At 42.0% G+C, this 17,913-nt stretch overlaps 1 protein-coding gene across 1 annotated transcript in view; it reads left to right on the top strand.

Moving 5' to 3' along the window:
* The window catches only part of LOC115472085 (heparan sulfate glucosamine 3-O-sulfotransferase 3B1-like), an 84,236-nt gene extending 67,376 nt beyond the window's left edge, over positions 1-16,860 (top strand). Inside the window, exon 2 of the mRNA XM_030206168.1 lies at positions 14,425-16,860. Within this exon, the coding sequence (XP_030062028.1) occupies positions 14,425-15,043 (619 nt within the window). The 3' untranslated portion in view covers positions 15,044-16,860. The remainder of the gene's footprint in view (positions 1-14,424) is intronic.
* Positions 16,861-17,913: the final 1,053 nt, after the last annotated feature.

Consider the following 17,913-nt stretch of genomic DNA (forward strand, 5'->3'; position numbering starts at 1 on the left):
GATACTCCTTTCAATAATACAAACCATTGTATTCATTGCTTTTTGCCATCAGTGAAGGTAGTCTATGAATTCATAAGAACATAACATAAGAATAGCCATACTGGGTCAGACCAATGCTCCATCAAGCCCAGTATCCTGTTTCCAACAGTAGTCAATCCAGGTCACAAGTACCCAGCAGAAATCCAAATAGTAGCAACATACCATGCTATGCTTCCCCATGTCTTATCTCAATAGCAGATTATGGACATTTCCTCCAGGAACTTGTCCAAATCTTCTTTTAAACCCAGGTGCGCCAACCGTCGTTACCACATCCTCTGGCAACAAGTTCCAGAGCTTAGCTATTCGCTGAGTGAAAAAATATTTCCTCCTGTTTGTTTTAAAATATTTCCATGTAACTTCATTGAGTGTCTCCTAGTCCTTGTACTTTTTTAAAGAGTAAAAAATCAATTCACTTCTACTCATTCTACACCACTCAGGATTTTGTAGACCTCGATCATTTCTCCCCTCAGCCATCTCTTTTCCAAGCCCCTAACCTCTTTAGCCTTTCCTCATATGAGAGGAATTCCATCCCCTTTATCAATTCTGCCATATGTTTTTTGAGATACAGCGACCAGAAGTGAGGTCGCAGCATGGAGCGATAGAGGCATTATAATATTTTTGCCGCCTGATAGTTAGCACTATTTAACCAGTCAGAACTGATATTCAGCAGGGGATAACTGGCTATCCTCCTCCGAATATCTGTGGTTAGCGGCTGGTAGATAACCAGTTATATCGCACAATATAATCAGCTATCCGCCAATGTTTTTTTTTAAAGCGGGTTCGATGGTCATATTTGTCTGCATCAAAACCTAGTATATCTTTGGCCGGTTTAACTGGCTATTTCTGAATATCGATATAATTGGATATCTTCAAACTGGCTGACACCCCCCCCCCCCCCCCCCCCGATATTCAATCCCAGTCACCAGAAATGGCTCGGCTATCTCCCACGATCTGAATATTGGGGCCTTGGTCTTATTTACCATCCCTTTCCTAATAGTACCTAGCATCCTGTTTGCTTTTTTGCAGTCGCTGATCACTGGGCAGAAGATTTCAGTGTATTGTCCACAATGACACCTAGATCTTTTTTGGTTGATAACTCTCAATGTGGACCCTAGCAACATGTAACTATGATTCAGATTATTCCTTCCACTGTGTATCATTTTGCATTTGTCCACATTATATTTTCATCTGCCATTTGGATGCCCAGTCGTCCAATTTCCTAAGGTCTTCCTGTAATTTTTCACAGTCCACATGTGTTTTAATAACTTTGAATAGTCTTGTGTCTTCTGTGAATTTAATCACCTCACTTGTTGTTCTGACTTCCAGATCATTTATAAATATGTTAAATAGCACCAGATCCCTGTAGCACTCCACTACTCACCATCCTCTATTGAGAAAAATGGCCATTTATCCTTACCCTCTCTTTTCTTCCAATAACCAATTCCTAATCCACAATAGAACATTACCTCCTATCCCATGATTTTTTAATTTTCTCAGGAGTCTTCCATGAGAAACTTTGACAAAACCTTTCTGAAAATCTAGATATACTACTACATCAACTGTCACACCTTTATCGACATGCTTATTCACGCCTACAAAGAAATGAAGCAAATTAGTGAGGCAAATTGCTTTGACATGTTACCGTAGCTGTGACATCCAAACACACCCCACCACCAATCTAAATGAATTTAGCATAGCAGCGAAACCAATGTTATGCCCATAGTTAACCTATGGGCTCTCTTAGCATGTGTTTGGATCTTATCACCCCTGGTTAGACCTTTAATTTTCAATAACAGTTCTATATTTTTATGTTTAACTTGGTAGATGCTCCTTCTGTAACACAACAACTGAGAAAAAGGTAAATTGTTTTTCAAATTAGCAGGATGGCAACTATCATACTGTAACACAAAAATTAATTGGATTCTCACATGAAAAGTAAGCTATCCAGAAGGGTGTAAATATGGAAGGAGGAAAAAGCCTCAAGAAGCTCCCAGCTGTAGATTATACACTGCAGGAGCAGGACTTCCTCATCATCGGCAAAAAACCTCCTATCTTCTCAAAAATCAGTGAAAAACAACTTTATATTTTTATAACAAGAAGCAGTGGAAAATAGCTTTAGCTGCAAATCTCTTCTCTTATTGCTAACAAGGTCTTCAACCCGACCGTGACCAACGATGGCCAGCGTTTCGAGAGGCTGCATCAGGATCACAGGTCCAGGGAATTTAAATTCCGTTCAGAAAAAGCCGACGGTAGCTGCTCATACGGTAGCTAAAGCTAAGTCATTTTTAACACCCTTCTGGAGAGCTTACTCTTCATGTGAGAATCCCATTACTTTTTGTGTTATATTGATATCTGGGGTGTCTCTTCCTCTCAATACTGTTTAGTTCACAACTATCATACTATAACATAGTGTTCCTGTTAGTATTTTTAATATATACATTGAGAATGCTTGATTGTTTTCAACAACTTCCATAACTGTATGTAATTCCCACATACAGTTCATATGTGAACTGTATGTGGGAATTACAGGAATTCAACCATCAAACAAAATTTACAAGATTATTACATCACTAGCATCATGCATGCATCTTTTCTCGAAATGGAGAACAGTAAATAAGTTCTCTACTTGACTTTAGGATAGCAAGAAAAGACCGAAACCTCTCTACTTTTTCGTTGTCCAGCGACAAGCTAGTATCTGAAACTCTGCTTCTTCAGTAGCCTACTCGTCCTCTTGTCAGTTGGCAGAAAGAATGCAGAATGCAAAGACACTTTTTCCTCAAACGTATCCCTTCATAATTTAAAATACATCAGATTCTTCCCATGGCCATTCCCAGTGGGGGACACCAATTAGGTAATCAGCTACCATGCAAGAGGTGCCCCTATAGCATAGGAACACATTACCATACCTTCAGGAGTATTGGGTCTCAAAGTTCAGGCCAGTGTTCCTGGGCTGCATATTAATGGAGCTGTAGTATTATCCTTCCCCTCCCCCCCTCCCCCCCCCCCCCAGGTAGCATCCACTCCTCAAAGCCCTCCATCCTAAGAAACTCCCATCCGCAAAAGGATCCCCCTAAACTTCAGGGGGCCTATCTGCCATTACTTAGTGGTCTACTGGTTTCAGGGGCAGGAGCAAGCCCCAGTTATGTTAGTACCGCTATGGGCCATGTTTTTGTAGTGTAGTAACATGAGCTACCACTAGGGACACTAATTTCAGTTACAATGCAGGAAAGGGCATGAGTGACTGGATTGTTCCTGTCCAAGAAACCACTAGACCACCAAGTAAGGGCTGGTAGGCCCTACGGGTTTGTGAGGATCATTTAGAAGTTTCTTCAGGGAGGGGGAGATCTTAGGTTAGGGGTAGGAGTTTCTTTTTTAACATTTTATTTTATTTGTACACACTATACAAACAAAAAGGTACTATACATACACAGTAGAACCAGGAAAAAAAACAAGTCAATAATAATCAGTGGAGTAACAGCCTGATAGGTGAGAGTCTCTTTGGAGGGAGGTCTTAGATTGGAAGTGGGGGCTTTGATCAGGGGGAATGCTCATCTGGGGGGCTCTGATCAGGGGGAGTTAATGCTTATTAGGAGGGTTGGTTCTGATCAGGGTGGGGTTTTGATCATGCAGGGGGTTTTGATGGGGGGCAGCCCCACATTTCCTTAGCCCCTTTTAAATGCTCCCAGGCTACTCAGGGAAGGGGTAGGGAGTGGGATAGGGATAAGGGAAGGAGTTGCTGTCTTGCCGTCGATAGCCTAGGGGGGTCATAAGAAACCAGGCCACCTGAAGGGTCGATGGGAAAAAGTTGATACATATATAATGCAATGGACAAGGGTACTCCATGTGAAGGGAGGGTATAGGGTGGAAAAGGGGGAAATAGGGGTTATCTTATTCAATGTGATATACAAGTTATACTGTTTTGTGTTTATGGGTTATGGCTAACATGCTGGAAGGTTAATAACATTCACTGAAAGTTGAAGGGGAGGGAGGGATAATAAGATGAAGAGGAGTATAAGCTGAGAGGGGTTTCTCACATACAATGTTTTCTTTTTGCACTGTATTGTCTTAGTGTATTTGGACTCACTCCTGATAGAGAGATGCTATATCATAGAGGGTCGGAGGGGGACACAATGGAAAATGTGATGACAAACCTCATTGTATTGATGGTGTAAAAGTTTGGTGAATCCGGCACTTTGTACAGCTGGACTCACAGATGTATATGTGGCTATAAATGTTGGAATGTAAATGCTCCCAGGCTACCAGATTAACGTTGCCTGTGAGATGACTCTCGGGTAGTGTTAATCTTTTGCCACAGAAGTCAGCAATCTGTCAGAGATATCACAGGTTTGTAACTCCTGTGGTAAATCAAGGTGCAGTAAAAGTTTTTTCCTTTTACCACACCTTAATAACTTCCCCTTTTAGTAACCTGTGTCGCACTGTCATACATTGTGTCTGATCGTTTGAATTTCGCAATGGTTAGGTTTTAGGGCTCAGAGATTCTAGAGATTTGATGCCTGCATGCCATGAGGGGTGAGGGTTTCACACTTAGTGGAACAGTGCTTTGGCTTTTTTTGAACTAGAGATCTTGACAACTTGGATCTACAACTTTAATACTGAGTTAGGAACTACTGTCCTGAAAGGGCTATCCTGCTGACTGACCAAGTGGATCTTGGTGTACTTGCAATTGATTTGCTCTGAGCCTTCACCCTATTGCCCTTTGACATGCTTTTTGCTCCTATACATCTATATACTTGCTGTCTTTCATCAATTGTTTCCATAAGTCCTCAGATAATCTAGGCCATGCTGATTTCAAATACAGTGACTTCACACAGTCTATTTTTGAAAAGAATATTTTTGTATTTAACACTTCATAAGCACTTTTCTTCTCTGGAAGTGATAATCTTTTGACTTAAAAGGTGTCATTTCCTCTCTTTATTTGGACAGCAGGCATCTGTTATGAGCTTAAAAAATACAAGACAGTTTACTTGCTTGCTTTGTGAGTCTTAATTAAGTTCTCCTCTGGCCTTATATCTAGATACAAGTGAGTCTATAAAGTTTAAAGAGTGACATCAAGCCCCTAACATTATCCCCACAAGAAGGCCTTTCCAGTTCCTCTCCCAAAGTAAAAAAAACACAAATAAACAAAAAAACTCCGAACAGCTGGAAAAATAAAAAAACAAGGAGTCATTGAGGATAGAAGGATATTTGCAGGGAATTCAATTCTCAGGTTCCTGGAGCAAGCCTGACGAAAAGATGGCTGGTACTTAGGTGACACAAATTCCTTTAAAAGCATCTTCCTTGTCTAGACTAATGAGATACTGGTTTTGGATGGATGCCTTTATGTACATAAGCTCCCTCATCTTGCTTAGTGTGCAAACATACACACACAGGTTATAGAACACTGCCAATTATGCACATAACAATTTCCTAATAGACTAACAACCAATAATCGGCAGTTAATTAGCACTAAGTGGCCCTAATTTATAGTTACACATGTAACTACACTTGGCAGTAATCTGTAATATTAGTGTCTAAATTCTTAAGTGCCTAACTTGCAAGAGGGGTGTGGATGTGAGAGGGGCATGAGCGGGGCAGAGACGTGCCAAACAGTTATGCACTAACCCTCGGATTCTATATAGTGTGCTTAGGTTTAGGTGCCAAAATCGGCACAGATTCTATAATTCCGCATGTAACTTAATTGGCTTAAGCTAATGAGCGCTGATATCAGCACTTAACAAGCAATAATGAGCACTAATTGGAACTGATTAGAATTTAGGCATACAACTCGCTAAGCGTATTCTGTAATCTGCGCTGAACTTCTAACATGCGCAGGCAAAAAGGGGCATGGTTATGGGCGGAAAAATGGGTGTTTCGTGGACGTTCTGAAATTTAGGCACCTAGTTATATGGCCCAGTGCACTGAAATCTATGCGCCAAGTTTTACAACATGTTTTAGTTGGTGTAAATGGATGCGCACAGATTCTGGGTTTCTCAATAAATTAACCAGTTATTTGCTCTTAATAGCCAGGAGTATATGCTCTGTGATATGACACTTAGGGCAAGATTCTAGATGTGGCGCCTGAAAAATCCGCATGGAACAAATTTTCAACTAAATGTATATGCTTAGTTGATATCCCAGTGCCTAGAACTACATGCATCCATTTACACCAAGAAAAACGTGGCATAAATACCGGCGTGTTCATTTAGGGTCAGAGGGGCATATTCTAAACAGTGCATGCAAATTTTGGAATGCCCACGAAATGCCCATTTCCCTGCCCATAACCACTCCTCTTTTTGGCTGTGTGCATTAGAATATAAGTGCTCTGCATTACAGAATATGCTTAGTGAGCTGTGCACATAAATTATAATTATTGCCAATTAGTGCACATTAGTGCTTAAATGCTGCTATCAACGCTGATTAGCTTCTTAAGCCAATTAAGTTACACACATCATTATAGAATATGCTTGGATTTCACTGCAGAATACTAGGCATGATATATAGAATCCGGGAGTTATCCCCTAATTCTATAAACCTGTGTGCACAATTTTCGCTTACCATGCAAGTTATAGAATAGTGTCAGTTGCACGTCTAACATAATATAATTGGTGTTGACTATCAGTTAGTGACTATAATTGCTGCTAATTGGCACTAAATTATGCATGTAACTGCTCTTAGGTCGTGATTGCTCAGAAGCGGACACTGGAGGCCATTAGTGGAATGGAGGAGTGGCCTATTGGTTAGAGCACCGGTCTTGCAATCCAGAGGTGGCCAGTTCAAATCCCACTGCTGCTCCTTGTGATCTTGAGCAAGTCACTTAATCCTCCATTGCCTCAGGTACAAACTTAGATTGTGAGCCCTCCTGGGACAGAGAAATATCCAGAGTACCTGAATGTAACTCACCTTGAGCTACTACTGAAAAAGGTGTGAGCAAAATCTAAATAAATAGTGTTTGACTAGTGCCCGCATTTGCTAGCGCAGAATGCTTATAAGGTTCTAGCATGAGGAACAGTGATTTCACAAAGAAGAACCAGCAGAAATCATATGCTAATGAGAGAGGTCATTTCCTATTCCCCGCCCCCCCCCCCCCCCCCCCCCCCATGCTCAGAGAACAGTACGGTTTACTAGGGCACCCTTACCATGGGAAATCCTAAGCCAGCTCAGGGCTAGTTCAGCAGACCTATTGTAAACACCAGAACCCAAAATACAGCTTCCTCATATGCCTAAATCTCCTCTTTTGCTTTCGCCACCATCTGAAACAGTACTTACTGTCCCATTGGTAAGAGTTCTGTACACAGCCCTGGGGAAGAGGCAGAAAGGCACCAGAGGCAAAGGGTCTGTACGGGAGAAGAAAGACTGTTCCAGCGACCGGCAAGAGAGAGAGACCAGTTTGATTGGGCATGCGCCCAAGAGCTGTGTTTGATGCACAACTCTTGAGCGCATGCAACAGGCACTATCCTCCCACCAGACTTTCTAATAATGCTCATCATTGAGCATTAGGGATTTGCTCTGACGTGCTGTTCCGATGCTGTGTCTTCAGCACTGTTCAGCACAGCGTCGGAGTTTTGAGCATCAGGGCCTTAGTCAAGAGTCTGAAAATTGTGCACACAAAATCCATAGCATGCGACTGCAAGGGGGCGTGGTCAGCACCTATGCACACGTGTTATAAAATGCTAACTGCCTACAGTTACATCAGCCATTGAATCTAATGTAGGTGCTTGTCCCTAAAGTTAGGCCTGTATTTGTGGGCTTACACTAGTATTTCACAACAGCAAGGGAATACATAAGCACGCTCAAGCCATGCCCCCAATTTGTACTTGTAAATCTCAGCTCTATATAATCAGTGTTTCTACAATTTACATGTTAAAATCTTGATTGACGGTTTTAAAATAACCACCTTACTCTCTTTATAATGTCTCCTTGACTTAAGTGCTATCCTTATATAAATATTAACCAAAGGTCCAATCTGCTCTCTTTTTAAATGGTTAAATGACTGACTTGCTCTTTAATAAGGGGCAAGTTGCACTGAGACAGAAATGTTGTTAATATGTTATCTTAAGTGACTAATAAGGAAAGTGGGTCAATCCATCTTTAGGCTAAGCTGATCATGTCTCCTGATGTGATAGCAAGTAGCCTGATTTGATTGAAGAAATCTTCATCAAAGGTCAAGTCTTAGATTCTTAGTATTCCTGGACATGCTGAATGGTTTGGAAATGAGGGGACTGCAAGTCTTGTAGCCTTTTTTCTTACTGATTTTAGGGTGAATGTGAATGACATCCAAATTTCTTTCCCAGTGGGTGATGCGTTTTGCATTAGGAGTAGAGAATCCAAAATATTATTTAGGGGTGATACAGAAATGGATGTCTGTAAAATACAGCAGTGTTTCTTCAATGTTTACTAAAGTTACACTGCCTTCTTGTTAAGGGTGGAATTAATTTTAAAGTAGCATGCTTGCATTTTCAGATACTGTATGGATTTACTTCTGAAATACTTATTAAAACACTGTCCGTTGCTTTGTTTCGCTTTTCATCCCAGTTAAGAGACAAGTTGACTTTTACAATCACCTTGTCTTAAGACCGTGTGATTCTTAAGAATAGCTAATTTTACTTTTGCATTTATGGCAATTCAACTTTGGAATTTATTTTCCTAAATATATTAAATTAGAAAGATACTTACTATTTAGGGAAAAGATTAAAATGTTTCCTGTTAATGCTAGTAAATAGATTGATGAGAGGGATAACTTTTGTTTGGTTTTATATTGTTTTGATTTATGGTTTGATTTATGGCTTGTGTATTTTATTAGTGAATTAAACTATTGTACTCTGCATTGAACCCTGAATAAACTTGTTTTGAATATTTCAGACAGAAGTGATGATTATAAAAAGACATGCCACCAATGTTCAATGTGAGACAGTACAATGTCTTGGAGCATTTTTACCTATAAAAGATCAACTAGTGAGTGTCCGGTCTTCGTTTTATCACCTTTGGGTGCTATGTAAATTAAAATTTATGCTTTCTTTGGTTGATTTTCAAATTGTGGTGCAGAGTTTGGTGCTGTCCAAATTGGATTATTGCAACGCCTTATATATAACTAGCCGTTGAGCCCGTGAAAACGGGCTACTTTTGGAATGGGGGGGGGTTCTGAGCCCCCCCCCCCCCCGGAGTCGCTGCCGCCGCCCCTCTACCCGGCCCGAGCAGCACTGTAAACTTACATCAGCACGTGACGCAGCAGCAGGCACATCAGCAAAGCTGCCGTCGGGACGAGCCTCTTTCTCTGCCTGTGTCCCGCCCTCTTGTGACGTAACGTTGGCGAGGGCGGGACAAAGGCAGAGAAGGAAGCCCAACGGCAGCTTTGCTGATGTGCCTGCTGCTGCGTGCTGATGTAAGTTCACAGTGCTCGGGCCAGATGGAGGGGCGGCGGCGACTCCGGGGGAGGGGGAGCGGTTCCGACGTCTGCAGCATGCCAGTAGAGGCTTCCCTCTCTGTCCCGCCCCCATCATCACGTACTGAAGCGGGGGCGGGGCAGAGAGGGAAGTCTCTACTGCGCATTTGCGAGTGAGTACAGTCACTCGCCGTTTATATGTTTGATATGCAGTGTAATCTCTAACAACTGTTAAATGTAAGCCACATTGAACCGAAACTCATTTTTGGATAATTGTGTGATACAAGTATGAATGAATGAATACATAAATATGTTGGGCTATAAAGCCTTGCAAATTTTACAGAATGCAGCAGTAAAGTTGGTAGGGGTAGGTTATTTTGATCATATTACCCCAGTGTTTAAATCGTTACATTGGCTCCCAGTATACTACAGAATTGGTTCATATTTTCAAGACCCTGACTGGGTTAGTGCTATAGAAATTTATCGTCCGTTGCAGGCATTGAGATCTGATAGGACAAAATTGCTTTCATTGGCCTGTTTATCTAAGCACCTTATATAATTACAAGAGAGGCTCCTTTCTCTATTGTAGATTCTCTTATGGAATAAGTTACCAGAGAAATTGTTTATGATTACTGAATTGTCTGCATTTAAGAAGCAGCTGAAAACATGTTTGTTTGTTTTTTCTGGTATTTTTATCTTAAATGTTGATATGTAGAGTATGGAACAAATTGTGTATGTTTGTTTTAATTATGTGTGTTATACTGTAACTCGCCTGGGTAATAGGCAGGCAAGAGAAGATGGTGAAAGCATGGCACTGAAACAGGGGAACTTGAGCTGGGAAGCTACTAGACCAGCTCTGTCAGCAGCCAACTCCATAGGACATCTTGAGATTCCTCTGGATTCTATATATGGCGCCCAAAATTGATGCCGAGCCAAGATGTGCGCCCAACTAAACTGCCTAACCAGCCAATTAGTTCCAGCAATTGGGTGCTAACTGGCACTAATTTGGAGTTGCACGCACATCTTGCTACGTGCTATTCTTTAACAATGCGCGCCCGAATTCCATAATTTCCAACCCCAAAGGGGGTGTGGTCATGGGAGGTGCATGGGCAGGTCAGAAACTTTCCTAAAATTTATGCGCAGTGTTATAGAATACCTGGGAAGTATGCCCAAATTGGGCACCAGGAATTACACCTGGGTTCATCAGGCCCAAATTTGGGTCCAAAAATCAGCACTGGGCATTATAGAATAACATAGTAACATAGAAGATGACGGCAGAAAAAGACCTGCACGGTCCATCCAGTCTGCCCAGCAAGATAAACTCATATGTGCTACTTTTTCTGTATACCTTACCTTGATTTGTATCTGTCATTTTCAGGGCACAGACCGTATAAGTCTGCCCAGCACTATCCCCGCCTCCCAACCACCAGCCCCGCCTCCCACCACCAGCTCTGCCACCCAGTCTCAGCTAAGCTTCTGAGGATCCATTGAGCCATTTACTGAATCTAGCCCATTGCGCTTCTGTGATTTCAGTTTGTAGGACCTGATTATCAGCCTAGCACAGGGGCTTTCAACTCAGTCCTCGGGCACAACTAGCCAGTCAGGTTTTCAGGAAACCCACAATGAATATGTAAAGATGTACAGTCAAAAAGGGGTGTGGTTATAGGCAGGGAATGGGTGTTTTATGGGTGTTGTGAAATCTAGGCACCTAGTTATAGAATATGGCCCAGTGCTCCTAAATCTATGCGCCAGGATTTACACCATGTTTTAGCTGGTGTAAATGGATGCATGAAGATTTAGGTGCTGAAATATCAACTAAGTGTATTCTATAATCGTCGCCAAAATCTAGGTGCTGATTATAGAATACGCTTAGTTGGCACTGATTTCAGCGCCAATTTTTTTTTAGGCACCATATATAGAATCTCCTCCATAGGGGTGAATTCTATATATGGCGCCAAAACCCCCCCCAGTATTTTGTAAGCCGTACTTAATGTTAGGTGTGGTTTATAGAATAGTGCTTACACCCGGGAATCATGCCTAACTGTAGGAGTGACCATTTGCAGCAACTGAAACATGGTGCAAGTCTTTGCAACTAAATTAGGTGCATTTTCCCCTAATTCTAGAACTATGTGCATTAATTTTAGGAATGCCCTCATTCCGCCCATGACCCTCCCATTTCTACACCCCTTTTTTGAACTTGCGTGTAAAATTTAGGTACATATATTCAAATTAAATCTAATTAGTACCAATAATTGCTTGTTAAGCCAATTAGCATTAATTAGGTAGTTCAATTAATTTGCATGCAAAAATTGGCACATACTTAAATTTGCACATGCAATTTTAGTGGCTTTTTTAGAATTAAGGGGATAGGTCCAGATTCAGGAAAGAGCACCAAACGTTAGGCACTGGGATAATGTGTGCTTAGTACAAATTCGAATACTAGTGTAAGTCTACCATTTCATGCTTAACTTTAGGCTCGAGTACTTACACCATGTCAAAGGCTGATGTAAGTGGTCATCCCTAACTGTTTACAGTTAGGCACCCAACCCCTAGTATTCTATAACCTGTGAACCTAAGTCTTAGGCACGTCCATGACCCAGCCACACCCATCCCATGTCCATGCCCTCATAGAAATTGTACGTAATGAAAATGGAGCACACAAGTTCTAGAATAGTGACTAAGGGCAGTTGCTTGTGCAACTAATTGGTGCCAAATACCACCAGTTAACAGCCAATTATTAAATTGTGCATAACTTTGTGCGCTCAGCTTAAAGTTGAGCATCCAATTTTATAGAATTAGAGGGACATTTTCCACAGTGCCAGTCACTCCCCTGTGTTTAACACTTCATTTCCCATAGTGCAATCACTCCTGAGGTTATCAAGACTCTGAGAGGCCTTTTTATAAAGCGGTGGTAAGGGCTTACCACATGCTAATCTATCTGGAGCTACTGCCTGCCCAACAGGGGCACCATTGGTAGTTCCAGTTCCAGCATGCACCATTTCCCATGCTAGGGAAAATTGGCCTGTATTTTTTAGCATGGCACTAACCTTCCGGTAATTGGGCAGCGCCGCTCACTACCCAGTTAGCATGGAAGTCCCCCACATGGTCACATGGTAAGAGCAATCTTACAGCATGACCTTCAGCCTTATTTTCGAAAGTCATGGGCGCCCATATTTCGACCCAAATCGGGAGATGGGTGCCCATCTCGCAAAATTGCCCAAATCGGTATAATCAAAAGCCGATTTTGGACGTCTTCAACTGCACTCCATCGCGGGAACGGACAAAGTTGATGGGGGCGTGTCGGAGGCGTGGTGAAGACAGGACTGGGGCGTGTTTATCGGCCGAGGAGAGATGGATGCCTTTGGCCGATAATCGAAAAAAAAAGGGCGGCAGAAGCAAGAATTTGGGTCGCTTTTGCTGGACCCTTTTTTTTTCACGACCCAAGTCCCACAAAAGTGCTCCAACTGGCCAGATGACCACAGGAGGGAATCGGGGATGACCTCCCCTGTCTCCCCCAGTGGTCACTAACCCCCTCCCACCACAAAAAAATGAACTTTAAAAACTTTTTTTGACAGCCTGTATGCGAGCCTCAAATGTCATACCCAGCTCCATAACAGCAGTATGCAGGTCCCTTGGAGCAGTTGTTGGTGGGTGCAGTAGACGTCAGGCAGGCGGACCCAGGCCCATCCCCCACTACCTGTTCCACTTGCGCTGGTTAATGTTGAGCCCTCCAAACCCCCCCAAAACCCACTGTACCCACATGTAGGTGCCCCCCTGCACCCTTAGGGCTATGGTAATGGTGTAGACTTGTGGGCAGTGGGTTTTTTGGGGGGGGGGGACTTGGGGGGCTCAGCACACAAGGGAAGGGCGCTATGCACCTGGGAGCTATTTTAATTTTTTTTTAATTTGTAAAAGTGCCCCCTAGGGTGCCCAGTTGGTGTCCTGGCATGTGAGGGGGACTAGTGCACTATGAATCCTGGCCCCTCCAACGACCCAACGCCTTGGATTTGTTCGTTTTTCAGCTGGGCGCCTTCAGTTTCCATTATCGCTGAAAACCGATAGTGCCAAGCTCAAAAATGCCCAAATCCTAGGCATTTGCCCCGCACAACCCGTATTATCAAAAATATGATGGGCGCCCATCTTTTTTCGAAAATACGGTTTGTCCCGCCCCTTCGCATGGCCGCCCATGGAAATGGGCACCCACTTTTGATTATGCCCCTCCACTTCTCTCTCTCTCTTTTTTTTTTAGCTTTTTTACCTGCTGCAGTAAAAAGGACTTCAGCGCGTGGCAGAAATGACCCCCCACTGCTAGCGCAGGGCCCTTTTTACCAGAGCTTGGTAAAAGGACCCCTTAGTTTCCTCTTGCTGTTTGCTATTGGTTGCCTGTGTCTTATGGACAAAAGAATATTACTGCTGCAGACTTCTGTCGTTGTGCAAAATATATGTCATCTGTACCCCCTGATGTACCACATCCCTAAAGAGTGGCCTTTATTTCCCTTTGGAAGCTCAACTTCTTGAGGGCTTTGCATGACAGACATGCTATGTCTGTAAAGCATGTTGAGCCATAGTATTTTTTTGAATATGAAAGAAAATTGGGCATACTGGATAAACAGAACTGCTCTCTGCTCTTTCATTCTTTGAAAGCATTTTCTTATGTCAGGAACTACTTATTATGATGTAAAGGAAATAATTTATGTACTTTGTGCGACATGATTGCAAACCTAAGTGCTTTTAGTTGCCCAAATACTACAAAATGGTTTTTTTTTAAATGGCATCTATTGAAAACACCTTAATCTTGCATTGTATCTACAGAGTTTATTTGCACTATAAAAATGTAAGAATTTTAGAAAATATTATATTATCACTAGATTTTTTTAAAGCATTTTGAATATTCATATTTAACTTGTAATGATTTGAAAGTCTGTGATATAACTAGCAGCTGTATGTGTATATGAACAACAGAAGTACATTGTTCTCTACTGACCATTGTGTTCCTTCATATTCAGGGACTTGATGCCAAGAACCCTGGATGGACAGATTACTATGGAGAAAACGCCCAGCTACTTTGTAACCAAGGAAGCACCTGCTCGTATCTCTGCAATGTCCAAAGATATGAAGCTTATTGTCGTCGTCAGGGACCCTGTGACAAGAGCAATATCCGATTACACACAGACTTTATCTAAAAGGCCAGACATACCCACCTTTGAAAGTCTGACCTTCAAAAATAGGACTACAGGTCTTATTGACACATCGTGGAGCGCTATCCAAATTGGCATCTATGCCAAACATCTAGAAAACTGGCTTCAGTATTTCCCAGTGTCTCAAATACTCTTTGTGAGTGGGGAAAGGTTGATCACCGATCCTGCTGGAGAACTAGGGAGGGTTCAGGACTTTCTGGGCCTCAAGAGAATTATCACAGATAAACATTTCTATTTTAACCAGACTAAGGGTTTCCCTTGTTTGAAGAAGGCAGAAGGCAGCAGTAAGCCCCATTGTTTGGGCAAAACGAAAGGTAGAACCCATCCTAACATAGACCAGGAAGTAGTACAGAGACTCCGGGAGTTCTACAGGCCTTTCAACATGAAATTCTACCAGATGACGGGACTCAACTTCGGTTGGGATTAAGACTAACAGTGTGTTAGAATTACCATGTGAACTTAATACTTTATATATATATAGATATATATATGTATGTAAAATGTACAGAAATCTATTTTATAATAATTTATTTTTAATTTCTGAGCAATTCACTAAGCTGCCTAACCACACCGTAGAATTTTAGTTCATAATGTGTTAATGTAACATTCCACAATGTTTGATTCTAATTCGTTTTTTTTTTTTCAATTTTCAGTGCTTCCATTTTCCTAGATAACACTTTATTTAAAAGAAAAGCACAATTTTGTTTTGAGTTTGACTTTTATTACGGGTATTGAGCCTTTCTAAATGCTTACAAGGTTTTGAATTCAAATTTTTGATGAGGTTTGGTGTGGTGATTGTCATTTTTAGCTCTATATTAGAGAGCTATGGTCTGATTTTCTCCTGCCACATAGAATAATTTGATATTGGATCAGTGGTTGGAGGTGGGTTTTCAAGATGGATAACCAGTGAGGCCTTTAGTTTCCTAATTGTTTGCTGAATGCACTTTCTAGGCTATGTGTCCTTCCAAATCTCAGAAGTATAGAGAGGGGCCATGACCCACTGTCCTTCATAGGGAGAATTAAAGTTTGGGATCTTTATTTAGTGCAGTATTATCCTCTAGAGGCAAATTGTTCCCCCCCCCCCCCCTTACCCCTACTACCTTGCCACCAGCTTTGAATCAATCTTTTTAGGCTAATTCTGGTGATTGGAGTGGAAGAGGGGTGTGTTTCTAGTTATAAGCAGCAATCTGCCGCTCCTTTGGGTACTATGTGAAATCGTGTTACATATACATCTGCCCCATAGAGTGTATGATAACCCATGTCTACTTGCCCTGTTCATTATATTTGACCGCTCTCCACCTCCCCTCCCAAAAGATTCCTTTAAAAAAAAAAAAAGACTTTTATGAATTACCAATCCTTATTAGACCTATAGCAGCGTAAGCTTTCATTTGCAGCTGCTCACACGGAAAAGAGATTTCCCCCATTTTTAACCCTTTCCTCTCTCATGTAGTCCAATGAATGCAGCAACAATCTTTAACTAGACGCCGCAAACCGTGGAACATTTATGTGCTGAAAATGGTTTATAAGTATTACTGTAATGCAATGGCTGGACATCTCTCTGTCCCAGGGGTTCCTTTTCCTTAACTCTTGGTACAAATGTTGCGGTTTTATTCTTGATTTTCAAACACAGGACGTCAGGTATTTGAATTCCAAGAAGAGGGTTAATTCCAACCAGGATGCACATGGAAGCTATACTGGATAGAGTTTATTCACTGCAGAAAGTGTGCAAAACAGATATGGAGGGATGACATGGCTGGATTAAACCTAGGGTGTGTGTGTGTGTGTGTGTGTGTTTTGAAATATATTATGCAATTAGTCCTCTGGTTTCACGTTTTTGGTCAAGAAAAATGAGCCATCATGTTTTTAGACTGTAATGAAAATGCATGCTGTTCCTAGGAACTTTCTGGGTATTAACCTAAGCATGTGTCATAGGTGATTTAAGTAAGGCTTAACTCATTGCCTTTAATTGTGTGAGGTTGTTGCTTTTGACTGGTTAAACCTCCCTTGCCCAGAGTGGGTGGCATAATGTGAGTGAGGCAGGGGCTTAGCCAGACACCCAATTTTGGATGGGGCTGGGTCCAAAATGGGTGGGCAGAAGAGCTCTGCCTTGTCCCACAAGTGAGTTGGTCTCTCCTCTCTCAAACATCCCATCTCCCCACACATACCTTTCAAGTAGTAGATTTCCACTGGCAGCGAGCAGAAACTAATACACACTGCTCATGACCTCACAGCCTTCCCTCTGATGCATCTTCCTGTTTCTGCATAGGCGGGAATACATCAGAGGCAAGGCTGGGGGGGCCAGTGTGAGCAGTATATATAAGTCGCTGCTCGCTGCAGGTAAAGATGTTATTTACAAGGTATACAGAAGGGACAGTTGTTGGGGAGTTTTCAGCTGTTGGGGCTTGGGGACCCCTGCCAGCCACATCATAGCTGTGCTGCTATTGGGTGGGCATGGGCCCACCCTTGGCTATGCCACTGGAGTGAGGTGTGGGTAAATAACACATGACAAACTGCAAATTGTAAAATTGAGATTATTAGCTCTATCATGCCAATACCAGTGTGACTCTTATGGGGTCCGGCAATAGTAAGAGTCCACAGCCTGGTGTAATATAAGCTACCAAGTTAGCACACAGCAATGTCTAATATGTATCATGGGTCCCATTGTACAAAATGGGACCCACAATATCTACCACGCAATAGCTCATGTTGTCACATCAGCTGCTAAAGTGCCTGTAGAAAGTTAAGAATTTTTTGCCATTTATCTGGGCGCCAACAAGGTTGTTGCTTTCCCTGAAGCTCAGATATTGCAGATGCGATTGCCTGCATCACTCTATAGACACTGCAAAGTTGTTGGTCAGATCCCTACTTATAAGCTTACATGTGGACCTGTGTTGGGAATTGTCCTACTTTTCCCCTGTGGTGACATATAATCTGTAAATTATTCTGTGTTGCTCAGAATCCTTCAGTATTGGATGAGTGCAGGCTCTTGATGGATGGAAAAATGCCCCTAGGTTTTCAGCCTTTGCATCTCAATTTGCAGAGTGGCTTGTAGTGGTCGAAAGAGGTTTATTTCAGTAAACGTAAATGAAGCTGAAATGTCTATATAACTAAAACACTTTTAAGTAGCAGATTTGAGCACTTGATGCTGCAGAGAGCAATGTGCTTACAAATACCAAAGAAACCCGCTGAATGGAAGGGGATTAATGCCCACCTGCAGTAAAACACTTCAGTAAGCATTACAGTGGGAAATGTGCAAAGTGTTACTTAAGAGAATGTCTGTTACACATGCATTTCATT

This window comes from Microcaecilia unicolor, chromosome 6 (assembly GCF_901765095.1).
Source record: "Microcaecilia unicolor chromosome 6, aMicUni1.1, whole genome shotgun sequence".
Lineage (NCBI taxonomy): Eukaryota > Metazoa > Chordata > Amphibia > Gymnophiona > Siphonopidae > Microcaecilia > Microcaecilia unicolor.